Below are 13913 nucleotides of genomic sequence, written 5' to 3' on the forward strand. Positions count from 1 at the left end.
ACACAGGCAGCAGGAAACCAGTGGAGAGTTTAGGAGGGGCGTCAGGTGTGGACTGAGTATGGCGTGGAAGATCAAAGGAAGAGATGGAAGAATTGTTCCCTTTCCATTTGCCTCGGGAGCCTCTGATCCATGAGGAGTCCCCCTTCCTGAGTGAAATGTTAGTTGGATTAAACTGAATAGAAAGTATGACTGGAGTCGAAAGCTGTCCAGAGAGACCCTGAAGACACCTAGTGGTGATGTCAAGTCCTTCTCAGAGTTGGGAAACTGTCCCCAAAGGAAAACTCTGAGTGGGTGTCTGGAGGAAGTAAGGCCATCAGAGCCAAGCAGTGTGTGCATTTCTCTTGATGGGATGAACCTCCTCTCTTTGGTCAAAGGAGACAGTGAGATGGGGCGTCCTGGGTGTGCTGGCGTGTGGTTGTGTCTCTCCTGCACCCCTGGCGAGTCTCCCATTTGCCTGGACTAAAGTGCCCTTGGAACAGTTTCCCTTCCAAGGGGAGCTCACTTCCCTGTGAGCTTAGGTGAGGGACCTGGATGTTCTTGGAAGTACCTTGATCATTAACGGTAGGCCAAAACCAAAAACCAACCCTTTGAACAACCGGTGACAGAAAAGCTTATGCTTCCAGGGTAGGACTCCTAGAACCTCTAATTGCCTCCAAGTGTGTTTTTAAAATATAATTTTCACTTCAAGACTCCTCACAAATAGGAAAAACAAGACAAAAAGGGAAAACAAACTGTCATCCCTGGATCTGTATGTTTCATGTTGAGAGATGGGAGGAAATGGCTCAAAGGGTACACGTCTCATCTGAGTCTCTTACTTAAGAAATGAGTCCAAAGTCTAATCACTATTCTGGCATATTATGTATATAAGTTATATATATATATAAAATAAGCATAATGTGATTCAATCAACTTGAACGTCTCATGAGTTTGATTTACACCTAACATGAAAATATTCTTTTATTCAAAAAGTTTAAAATCCAGGGATGATCTAGGTAAACAGTTACCTCCAATGAAAAGGTGTTTTTCTTTCTTTGTCTTTTTCTCTTCCTTTGTTATATTTATGCAAGAATTCAGGGCAGACTGAACCTGGAAGGGTGGTCAGCTAAGGGGTTGCTTGTGGACTGCCTTCGACTCACTGAGACTTGCTGGGGCTTCATCTGCACAGAGAATAGGGGTCTTTTTCTAATTTGCAGAAAGGTGCTGTAGGGGTTATAGCGGCAACCTAATGAAATATCATGCAGTGATTTTAAGGAGTGAATTTCTTACTAGGTGAAAGTTGAGCCCAAATGCTCTGTAGCCCTGTTTACTATGTTTGATTTAGTCTTGTTCTCATCCCCTGCGCTCCTCTTCTGCCACCAACATCTACTGTCCTTGTAGCTGCCAGAATGGTCTATTTAAAAGATAGATCAGGTCATCTCACTCGCATGGTCAAAACCTCTAGTGGCTTCTATCACATAGAACACAATCCAAAGCCCGCAGTGTGGCCCTCAGAGGCCTTTGTGGTCTGGCCCCAGCTACCTCTTCACCTTCACCTCCTTCCTCTCTGCCCTTCATTGGAGAACTCTAATCACCCTGGCCTCCTTGTAGTTCATCAGGAAGGCCAAGCAGGCTCCCACCTCAGGGCCTCTGCACTTGCTTTTTCCTCTCCTGGACCATTCTTCCTGATGGCCAGGAGCCCACTTGACTCACTTCCTCACACTATACAGGTTTCTGCTCAGATGGCACTTTGTCAGTTAGACACAGCTCATCCTTTGTTCTTTGTCCTCCACAGGACACAGGTCCTTTGTCCTCCACATTCTTTATCCCCTCACCATGCTTCATTTTCTCTCAGAGTACTTATTACTGCCAAATAGTACATATTTATTTATTATCAGCTCTTCCTCTGGATTGTAAATTCCCTCATGCTGGGTTGTCTGTTTCATTTGTTCCCATGTCCCCAGTACCTAAAATAGTGTCTGGTCAGAGTCAGCTTCCAGTTAGTGAATGTATGAATGACTTGGTTAGGTAGTCGTGATGGAGACCGAAAAAAGGGAACCAGTTGCAGAGATATTTGGCAGATAAAAGCAACAGGACTTGGAGATGGTTTAGATATGGAAGATAGAGGAGATGGAGTTGTCAAGGATGCGTGCTTGGTTTGTGGTTTGTTCTGGGATGGACAGTGATATCCTTCACTGAGATAGTGGTGCTAGGAGATCAGATTTGGGGGATGGTATAAATATGGTTTTGGATGACTTAAATTGTCTTTGGTTGACCCAGTTATTCAAGTGGAGATGTCAAATAGCCTGTTTGATTTGGAGTTCCACCCCTTATAATATACCCTGGGCATTAAATGTAAATTTGGGAGACCCTGTCACTAAAGATAATTGAAAGAGTGGTTGAGTTTGAGTTAGCCTGTGGAGTGGATTCAGAGTACAGCAAGAGCAAGAAAGAGCCTAGGACTCAATCTTGAGGAACTCTGGCATTTCATGGCTAGGCAGAGAGAAATGAACCCATAGGGAAGACAAGGGTAAGGTGTACTATAGAAGGAAACACGGGAGTCTAGTGTCATTGAAGTCAAGTCTCATAAAGGATGGTATCAGTAGAGGTAGGGAAAAGTAGATGAACTTGAGACATATTTAGATGGCAGAATAAACAAGTCTTGGTAATTGATTAGCAGAGGGAGAGGTGTGAAGGATGCCTTTTAAAGTTTTGATTCAGAACTGGTGCCAATTACAGAGACAAAAAGGTTATACAGGTTGGGGGAGGAAATAATCATAAATTCAGTTGAGCTGTCTTTGAGACACTCAAGTTGCTGTTTTGAGCTGGGTTTTGTATAATTAGGTATGGAGAGTAGAGAAGTCTTGCCTAGAGTATGTTTATAGATGAAGCTGGCCTGTGGAAAGGGTACAGAGCGAAAAGAATCAGGGGCCTAGCACTCAAACCTACGGAACTCAGGTAGAGGAAAATGAGCACGCAAAGGAGATTGAAGCTGGTGGAACATGAGAAGAATTTGAGGCAAGTTCAGGGTCACTGTAGCTTAGGTAGTGAGCATCTGAAGGAAAATGAGGGGTCACTATCAGATGCTGCTGAGAGGTAAGTTAGGTGGGGACTGAAGAGAGCATCTTGCCTTTGTCACATGAAGGTTATGGTTGCCTTAGAGTAGTGGTAAGGACAGAAGCCAGAATGGAGCCCATGAGGGGTGAGTGAGCAGGAGGAGATAAATATGTGTGGGATACGACAAGGTGAGATGTGACAAGGAGGCAGTAGCTGGAGAGCTCTTCTATGCAAATATAAACAAATATTTCTTGTTTTTCTCTGTGCACTCAAATTATATTATACAGCACACATTATTCTGCCCCTTTCTCTTGATATATATTGAAACTCTTTCCATGTCAGTACATAAAGAGCTTCCTCATTGTAAGGAGTAGTTCTACGGCCTTCAGCTAGCTCTCTTCTTGGCTGGCAGAAGAGGTGATTTTGGTTGTATGTGGCTTTGGATAATGTTAGCCCATTGGGTCCAGTTTGGGCTAGAATTTTATAAATGCTGTGGTTTCTAATTAGCAATATGGATATTGGTTTAAAGCTGTACCTTTATCGTGTACCCATATGATGTCCTGGTGTATTACAGTTAGAGTTAATCCAACTGTCCATCAAAGGAATCTGGTTGAATAAGCTGAGGGACATTCTCATGGTGGAATTCTCACTGTAAATAAGAATGAGGAAGAATTCTGTAAATTCCACTGTGGGGTGATAATATTACTAAGTAGGGGAAAGTGCAGAACAGAACAGTGAGAATAGGAGTTTTATCAAAGGAAGGAGGAGATACCAAAAAAGACAAAGTGTATATTTGCTTATATTAAAAAAAAATAGAGAAGCCAAAAAAAAAAAGGATAAAAGCAGATCTATAAAAATGGTTACCTATAAGGTGAAGGAAGAAAAAGAAAAAGGATTGAGAGAACAAGGATAGAATGTAGAATTTTTTTAAGGTACCTTGTTTTTATAATGTTGACTTTGGAACCATAAAAATGTTTATAGGGCTTCCCTGGCGGCGCAGTGGTTGAGAGTCCGCCTGCCGATGCAGGGGTTCGTGCCCCGGTCCGGGAAGATAACCACATGCCACAGAACGACTGGGCCGTGAGCCATGGCCACTGAGCCTGTGTGTCCAGAGCCTGTGCTCCACAGCGGGAGAGGCCAAAACAGTGAGAGGCCCAAGTACCGCAAAAAAAAAAAAAAAAAATTTAAATTATAAAACAAGATTAAACAAAAATGAAAAAGTGTTCCATAAATATTGAAAGCAAAATGAAACAAATGAGCCTAATTGTGTTTCAGGTTGTTGGCTTAGTCACAGAGAAAAATTATCTCAAATGCTTTTAAATCACAGCAGCTTGAATAAAGATCCTTAGTGATTTATATAAATATTGTGGTTTATAATAAGTAATATATATTTGGTACAGAGCTCCTAAAACCCTGGGAATTCCTAGGTGATGAGAGCCACAAAGGTGTCTTTGTTATGTTAATGAGGTTTCTTTTGGACCCTATCTTAAGATGGGGCCTGGTTGCCATAACCAATCATGTGATTAGAGGTTTGAAAGTTGACCTCCAGGGAGGGGAGGGGGACTGGAGGTTGAATTAGTTGCCAGTGGCCAATGATTTAATCAATCATGCCTGTATAATGGCGCCTCCATAAAAACCCAAAAGGACAGATTCAGAAAGCTTCTGGGTTGGTGAATATGTGGAGATCTGGGGAGTGTGGTGTACTTAGAGAGGGCTTAGAAATTCCATTCCCTTTCCCCATACACTGACCTGTGCATCTCTTCCATCTGGCTGTTCCCAAGTTATATCCTCTTACAATTAACTGGTGATCTAGTAAGCAGAATGTTTCTCTGAGTTCCATGAGCCACTGTAGCAAATTAACCAAACGTAAGAAGGGGGTCGTGGGAACCTCTGATTTATAGCCAGTTGGTCAGAAGTACAGATGATAACCTGGGTTTGTAACTGGTGTCTGAGGGAGGCAGGGGGCAGTCTTGTAGGACTGAACCCTTAACCTGTGGGATATGATGCTATCTCCAGGTAGATAATGTCAGAGTTGAGCTGAATTGAGGACACCCAGTTGGTATCCAAGTATTGCTTATTATTGATGTGGAAACCGCCCCCCCCACCACATTGGAATTGGGTGAAGAACATGTAATTAATACCTTACAGGCAAAAATAAGTTCAAACAATAATGTTGATTTTGGTGGTTATAATAAAAATATGTGTTTATGTTTACAAATAGAGTTCTTATCTTTGAGAAATGTGTTCTGAAGTATTATTGATGAAATGATATAATACAGAATTAGCGTACTTTAGCATATGCTAATGAAAGAGACGTAAGGGAGTTGTATTAATTTTCTCAGCCTGCTCCAACAAAGTGCCACAAACTGTGTGGCTTTAAACAACAGAAATTTATTGTCTCACAGTTTTGTGGGGCGATTCTCCCTCTGAAAGTCCAGGTAGAATCCTTCCTTGCCTCTCCCTACCTTCTGGATGTGGCCAGTGGTCCTTGTTCCTTGGCTTGCAGCTGCATCACTCCAGTCTCTGCTTCTCTTGTCACTTGGTGTTCCCCTGGGGTATCTTGACATGGTCTTTCTGTGCTTGCCTGTGTCCAAATTTCCCTTTCATAAAGACACCAGTCATATTAGAACCTACCCTAATCACCTCATCTCAACTTGATTGAATCTGCAAAGTTACTTAACCTTACCAAATAAGGTTATATTCTGAGTTATTGGAAATTAGGACTTCAACATATCTTTTTTGGGTGATGCAATTCAACCCATAATAAGGTAATAGATGAAACAGCATTAGTGATTGTTGATGCTGGCTTGGCAATTCATTGTACAATTCACTCCACTTTTGTACATGCTGAACATCTTCCATAATAAAAAGCTGTAAAAATCAGAATTACCAACAACAGAATTTCTAAAACAGCATTTCTCTTTTTCACCAACACGGGCATTCTGGAATACATTTACAGATGTGTAGTTCTGCCCCCATCGTGGCGTTGTGTGTAATTCTCAGCATATAGCTCCCTCAATTCTCTGGCTCTAGAAAACCTTACGAGACTGCAAATGCATGTGACATTTTTATAGGAATAATTTTGAATCTGACCACCTGTAGGATAAGGTGGGAAGGATATAGGTCTGGAAAGTTGGCTTGGGTTCAAAGATTTTGATGCTGCCTTTAGCCCTCACACTATCCCTCCATCTAATCTATGGCTAATCCTTTAAAATCCCATTTTAGACATTTCTTCCCCCAAATTCTGGCCACCACTAGTACGCCTTCCCAGCTTGTACTTGGTACTATCTGAGGGTAGTTTGGATGTTGTTGTAAGCTCACATTTTCATCCATTTCTGTCTTGTGTTTTTGTTGTATAAATTACCACACTTCTCCTTTTTTGTCTCTAATGCCAAACTGGGAGCTCCTTAAAGAAGTTAACTGTTTCTTTTCATTACCAGATCTGGAATGTCTTGTGGATCACATGCCTAAGATAGAGCCTGACATGTTGTAGGTGCTTTTTAAGTATTTGATGAATGAATAAAATAAGGAGCAGTCAGTGCTTTTTGAAATAATAAGAGGAGTTCTATATAGTAAGAAGGTTAAGTTCAGTGGGAAGTAATACTAGAAAGGTGAGAAACAGGTCAGGGGATCACCTTGAAGGTCAATAGCAATAGTCACTATTGAGTAAGGAGATCCTGAACTTGGATGTATTAATGATGGTTGTTAGAGACATCTTAGTGAAGAGATTCAAGGGAATTTGATGACTGACTAGACTTGGAATGCAGGGGAGAGAAGCTTCTGAGATGAAACTAAGAATTGATGGCAAAGGAGCTGAAGAAGTTATGATATAATTCAGAACTTGGAAACACAAAAAGAGTTTGAAAGGAATGCACTGGATTCGGATTTGGACAAGCTGAATTTGAAGAAAAATCCTCAAATGAAGAGTCTAGCAGGCAGCTGGAAATACCTCTGTAAAGTGTTTTGAGGCTCAGGATAGTCATTCAGATAGGAGGTGTGGGAGTGGATGAAATCATCTAGGGAGAGAAGGTTGAAGAGAGACTCACAGAGTTTCATAAGCACCAAGGGAGGAGAAACTAGACCTAATGACAGGAACTAGTCAGGGTGGTGGTCATTGGCGAAATCACCTGTTCTCTAAACTTCTGACCTAAGTCATAACCTTGTTCATGAGTTAGCTCAGGCCCAGGCTTGATTCTGGGAGAGAGCAAAAGTTGAACTGCACTTCAGGAGACATATCTTAGACCTACAGAAAACTTTAAGCAGACCATAAAGAACAGTTAGGATGTCCATAATCCAGGACTCATGTCCCCTTCCTTGGGAAACATGACTGTTTTAAGTTATTAGTCCCATTCTGGACTAAGGCATTGGCACTTGAAGTAGAGTTGAGGTGAGTTTCCCAGTATTGGTATGGACCCTTGTAGCTATAATTACTTGCATTAAAAAATAAAAACTCCCCATGTCCTGTTTCTCTATTCTCCCTTAAACAGAACTTTTCAAAAGCATTTCTATACTTGATGTCTCCATGTTCTCACCTCCCATTGTTTCTTCTGTGCACTCCAGTAGGGCTTTCTTCCTTACTAGTCCATGAAAAGCAGTTATTAAATCCCAGACAGTCTCCATCTTGGCACAATCAGGGTTAAGTTTTTAATTCTTAAATTGTTTAACAAAGTTGATCATTGCCTCCTCACTGGAGTACTTTCTTCCTTTGGCTTCTGGACCACCATACTCTTCTGCTTTTCTTCCTTTTCTTGCCCTCTAGTATTACAATGCCTAAGTGATTTTTTCAGTTCTTCAGCTTCTTTTTCTTTTTTGGCTGTGTTGGGTCTTCATTGCTGTGCACGGGCTTTCTCTAGTTGCAGCAAGCGGGGGTTCTTTGTTGCGGTGCACGGACTTCTCATTGTGATGTCTTCCCTTGTTGCGGAGCACGGGCTCCAGGTGCACAGGCTCAGCAGTTGTGGATCATTACCTGGTCCATAGTACGCAGTTAATAAATATTTGTGAATGGAAAGGATGTCTCCAGCATATGCAAATATAACAAAATAAGAAAAAAAACATGTAGTGCTCCAGAAACTGCATGTAGTTCAGTATACATGGCAAGAAACCAGGGGAGGGAGATGAGTACCGAGGTGAATAAAGGTCAGATCATGAAACACCTTGTTGACCATGTTAAGTACTCTGGACCGTACTTATATACAAATCATTGAAGATAATTTGGAGGATCTTACAGAAGTTTGCAACATGGTAAGATGTGGATTTTAGAAAGATTACTGTGGCTACAGTGTGGAGACTGAATTGACAGCAAGATTTGAGGTGGGGAGACTAGTTAGGAGTCTATGGTGGAAGAGTAAAGCATGAGAAACAGAGTACCATTTAGGTACCCGAGCCCAGTGCTCAGGGCTCTAGTAAAGTTGTTGGTTGTAAAACTGCAGTCCTTACATTCAGACCTAAGGCAGGGTCTCTAACTTTGCCTTATAAACTACAATCCAAAATTTTGGAATCTTGCTATTTTCTTGCCAGCTCGTGTAGTAACCTAGAACCAATGACTGATGTTCACAGGGAAAGTACTCCATTTTTACCACTGCCTCCCACACTTGTGCCCAAATAATGTTATTGAAATTTGGATCACTTAAGCAAGACTTAGATGGATAAGGAAATTGAAAGGTGTTGAACAGAAAATAAAAAAAAAAAACTCCTCTTTCTGTTACAACAAATAGTAAAGATTAGAGAGCAGATAGGTTTTGTGATTGGCTAAGTGAAAAAGAGCTATTACCCAAAATGCACATTATGGTCTCTTCCAGAAGATGTGGTTCCTAATTTAATGAGTGATTTATTGATACTTACCTATATATGTATTTTAAAATGAGTGTTATTCTCACTTGCTCGGCTTGGCAAATATCAGTGCCTTAAAAAAATAGTAAAGATGGGTGCATTTAAAATTAGTCAGAGAGGGTGTGTAGAATGGGGGAAAAAATCCCAAACCCTAGGGAAAGCAGTTTTAAAGTGGAAATAGAAAGTTACCCATGAAGGAAACTGAGAAGTTAACACTGGTAGAAGAAAAGAGAAAAGCAGAATATATTATCTTCACCAAGCAGAGAGAATCTGTAAACAGGTGAGAAAGTGAATGTCAGATAGGAATCTCAAAATACAGTGAGTTGCAAAGGAGCCCTTTAAATGGTTACTCTAGCCCAGGAGAAAATGCCAAAATATATGTATACCTATTCCCCACCAGAATTTAATATTCAATGAATTGTGTCCTTACCCAACTTTAAAATTTATTGAATTTAATTCTGTTTTTTACCACCTTATCATGTTAGCCCTTTTTACCATTTTGTTTATTCCTGTCTTATTGATCTTTGACTCTTTTCTATGCTGCTTGCATAGCATCTCCTGCTTGATAAATGAGCAAGGCTGCTTTCTTATCTTGCAACTTTTGGCTTCATGCCTACCTGTTGGCACCTCTGTAGATTAATTCAGTAATTACTTCCTGTTTGAACTGGCTCTGAAACCCTCCCACTGCTTGTATAATGTACTGTCCTGGAAGGCAACTTCTCATGCAAGTCTTGAATCCTGTGTGTGTGTGTGTGTGTGTGTGTGTGTGTGTATGAAATTAATATATAAATAATTGAGATTATTTGACATTGTTCAAATTAGGTATATATAAGTTATTAAGGAAGGTTAACAAAACAAACATTTTGTGTATAATTCAGATGCCATTAGGAGGATCTGTAGGTGAATAGGGCATGCTAATCTGCTTGCAGAGAACATTAGGGTAGAAAAGGAAAGTGAAAATATTTAGATATAGATAAATATAATTACATATATAGAATATATAGATATATATTTTTAACACTGTGGTGAGTGCCTAAAATAACAGGAATGCTCTGTGGAAACTCACAGTCAAGAAGGGACTCAGAGTTAACCTTTGGACTGAGTCTGAAGGATACAAAGGAATTTGGCATGAGGGAAAAGGGATGAAGACTTTCCAGATTAGGAATGATTGCACAAAGAAGAAAAATGTCATGAAGATAATTTAGGATTCTATCATAGGCTTTGGACTCTGATCCCAGGCTGCCTTTTCCAATTCATGGCTCCCCTTTGAATCCCTCTTCTCCATTTTCCATTAGCCAATTCTTCTGATCACTCTTACACTCACTCTCTTTAAATGGGTTTGTTTAATCTTTTCTCCACCCTGTTGTTCTCAACTCATGTTGATTGATTCTCTGTACTGCTTAAATCTCCTAAGTTTTTCTTCTTACTGTTTTTGGCCATATACCAAGACCTTATTTAAATACCATCAATATTCAGTCTATACATTTAGTCTCAGTAGCCAAATGCTGTATCACATGGAACATCTTCAGTTTTTTCTTTCCCTTCCAGGATGGAAGAACAGTTATAAAACCACAAAGTCAACTCAAACACAAGGTTCTTCATTTCAGGAGCTGATAATGAAAAGATCCAAAAGGAATGGACCCTGGGACTTCAAATTAGAAAACCCCTGCAAATATGAAGACAGATTAGAGAAAAAGCAGAAGAAAAAAGAAAGTGTTCAGATAGTTTCAGTCACTCACAAAAAAATCCTCACTGTAGAAAGAAAACATAAAAATACTGAATTTGGCCAAAACTTCAGCCCAAAGTCAGTCCTTGTTAGGCAACAGATGGTTCCCAGAGAAAACACCCCACCAAAATGTGAAATACAAGGAAACAGCTTCAAACAGAATTCCAATTTATTTAATCAACAAAAAATCAACACAGCCGGGAAACGTTATAAATGTAGTATGTGTGAGAAAACCTTCATTAATACTTCATCCCTTCATAAACATGAGATAAACCATAGTGGAGAGAAATTGTTTAAATGTAAAGACTGTTCGAAAGCCTTTAACGAAAGTTCAGCTCTTATTCAACATCCAATAACTCATACTGGAGAGAAACCGTATATATGTAAAGAATGTGGGAAAGCCTTCACTCTCAGTACATCCCTTTATAAACCCCTAAGAACACACACTGTGGAGAAATCCTATAGATGTAAAGAATGTGGTAAATCCTTCAGCAGAAGGTCAGGCCTTTTTATACATCAAAAAATCCATGCTGGAGAAAACCTCTATAAATATAATCCAGGTAGGAAGGCATCTAGTTGCAACACATCCCTTCCTGGATGTCAGAGAATGAATTCCAGAAAGAAGTCCTATTTATGTAATGAATGTGGCAACACCTTTAAGTCTAGTTCATCCCTTCGTTATCATCAGAGGATACACACAGGAGAGAAACCTTTTAAATGTAGTGAATGTGGGAGAGCCTTCAGTCAGAGTGCATCTCTTATTCAACATGAAAGAATTCACACTGGAGAAAAGCCTTATAGATGTAATGGATGTGGAAAAGGTTTCATTTCTATTTCACGACTTAACAGACACCGAATAATTCATACTGGTGAGAAGTTTTATAATTGTAATGAATGTGGTAAAGCCTTAAGTTCCCACTCAACACTTATTATTCATGAAAGAATTCATACTGGAGAGAAACCAAGTAAATGTAAAGTGTGTGGGAAAGCCTTCAGACAAAGTTCAGCTCTCATTCAACATCAGAGAATGCATACTGGAGAAAGACCCTATAAATGTAATGAGTGTGGAAAACATCCAGGTGTAACTCATCCCTTAGTAATCATCAGAGAATTCACACAGGAGAGAAACCATATCGATGTGAAGAATGTGGGATATCTTTTGGCCAAAGATCAGCTCTTATTCAACATCGAAGGATTCATACAGGAGAGAAACCCTTCAAATGTAATACATGTGGGAAAACTTTTAGACAAAGCTCATCACGTATTGCCCATCAGAGAATTCATACTGGAGAGAAACCCTATGAATGTAATACATGTGGGAAACTTTTCAATCACAGGTCATCTCTTACTAATCATCATAAAATTCATATTGAAGACAACCCCTAGAAAGTAGGTTTGCATGTGTGACATTCTGAAACCAAAGCTCATCAGAATACATGAAAGTGATGTAATAAATGTAATGGATATGAAAAGCCATTCTATGATTTAGTCATCAAATAATAAATTCCAAGGATAAACCTATGTAATAGATAATGAGAAAAGTGGAAATTGTTCAGTCCTATCAGACACTTTATAATAACCTAAAATGAAGAATTCTGGACTGGAGACATTGACTTTGGGCATTTGTAAAGTAATTGTTTTCTCTACAGCATCGCATGCTGCATATCATATGTTATTGTTGTAAACATCTGGGTGATGATGGGAAGTGTGCACTGGATTTCCTGTTAAACTGTAAACTTAATACTTTTTTAAAAATAACTGACATTGTAATAGTATATAAAAGATGTGGTCAAAGAAATTATACATTTTTAGAGAAAAGGACCAAATGAAAGTTAAAAATGAATTGTAAACTACCTCTGACTTTCTGGGGTTTGTCCTTTTCCTGACTTGATGTCAAACTTTGTGCCTGGATTTCATTTAAAAGTAGAAATAAAAGTCTGTTCTCTTCCTTTGTTCTTCTAGTAATTGCTGTGAATTGGAAATTTTCTACACAATTTTTAATTCTGTTCTCAGAAGTATTTTTTTTTCCTCTGAAGTCATTTATTATGAAATTATACATGCTATATACTGTGAGCTGTCATCTTAAGTATATTAAATGGAAAAATAAGCAATTTTCAAGTTTAAAGCTATTAAATTATATTTAATATATATTATACATATATATTTAATAACATATATTCTAAATTCACAGCAGAAGGGGCTGTCAAAAGTAGTTTAATGAATCTAGCATATGTGCTAAAATATTGGAAGGTACATCAATCACTTCATGAAATAAAGAGTATGTTTTTCCTACTTGGTGTTCTCTAGTGTCAAACAATTTTAAGAAAACAAAAGGAGTAATTTATAAGCAACTCAGTAGTTTGGTTGGTTGGTTGTTTGAGTCCCAGCTTTGGGACATGTACTATGCTGCACACTGGGAATTTTAAGAAAAAAGTCACAGGCCTTCAAGAAGCCATGAATGGAGGAAAGGGGATGGAGGACTATCAGATGAGTAAAGCAAATTATTATGTCACTGTATGTAAGTGTGGTTGTTTTAACAGGCAGATAGATAGGTTGTGACAATATGTTGCAGTGCAAGAAAGTTGTAGAGATGTGGACGTGATGAAGGAGAGATTGAATGTAACCAAGGAAACCTGGTGACATCAGAGAAAGCTTTCCAGAGGCAATGATGCCTGAGCCAGGTTTTGAAAGAATAATAAGAACTCTCCAGAGGATGAGATAAGCATTCCAAATAGGAGAGGTAGAGGTGAGTAATACCATGACACCTTTATGGAAACTCAAGTATAGAACTAATGAGCAGGAGAATGGCAGATGTTAAAGTCTGAGTAGAAGGCAGAGGCCAGAACACAAAGGGCCTATTTGCCATGAAAAGAAGTTTGCATTTTATCCTGAAATTGATGGAGTCAGTTAAAAATGTTAAGTAAGGAACATTGTTCTGGCAATGATGTATAGAGGGTGTGTTTAGTATGTATTAAAGCTGTATAGACTGATGCCTAGAAATCTGGGCTATGGTAATTCAAGTGATAGGTGAACGAGAGTCCAAACTCAAGCAGGGATAGCATATATGGAGAACAGGAGACAAGATAATGGATTAGAAACAAGACATGGTGTTCACAAGCAAACAGATGAGGTTGGTGAATGAGAAGGCTAAGCTGACTCGAAGGTAGGGTTGCCAGGTATCCTGTGTATACTGGATATGTCTCGTATTGAATGACTTCGAACTGCATCCTCTATTGATTTTGTCAGGTCACCCTTATTGTAATAAGTTGTGCTTTTTCCCAGTAATGAAAATTGAGCAGTTGAAACTATTTTTCTGCTTCAGTAA

The 13913-nt window shown here is 39.3% G+C and overlaps 1 protein-coding gene across 1 annotated transcript; it reads left to right on the forward strand.

Moving 5' to 3' along the window:
- The first annotated feature begins 10026 nt into the window (after positions 1–10026).
- On the forward strand, positions 10027–12536 carry LOC309804471 (uncharacterized protein). The gene has a single exon (XM_082621789.1). The coding sequence runs from the start codon at positions 10239–10241 to the stop codon at positions 11979–11981; it is 1743 nt and encodes a 580-aa protein (XP_082477915.1). The 5' UTR covers positions 10027–10238; the 3' UTR covers positions 11982–12536.
- The last annotated feature ends 1377 nt before the right edge of the window (positions 12537–13913 follow it).

The sequence above is a fragment of the Mesoplodon mirus genome (genome assembly GCF_964341445.2).
Source record: "Mesoplodon mirus genome assembly, chromosome: 5".
Classification (NCBI taxonomy): domain Eukaryota; kingdom Metazoa; phylum Chordata; class Mammalia; order Artiodactyla; family Ziphiidae; genus Mesoplodon; species Mesoplodon mirus.

What these genes read in the sequence shown, in the direction of transcription:
- LOC309804471 (XM_082621789.1), top strand. Translation starts at nt 10,239, where the DNA reads ATGTTGATTGATTCTCTGTACTGCTTAAATCTCCTAAGTTTTTCTTCT.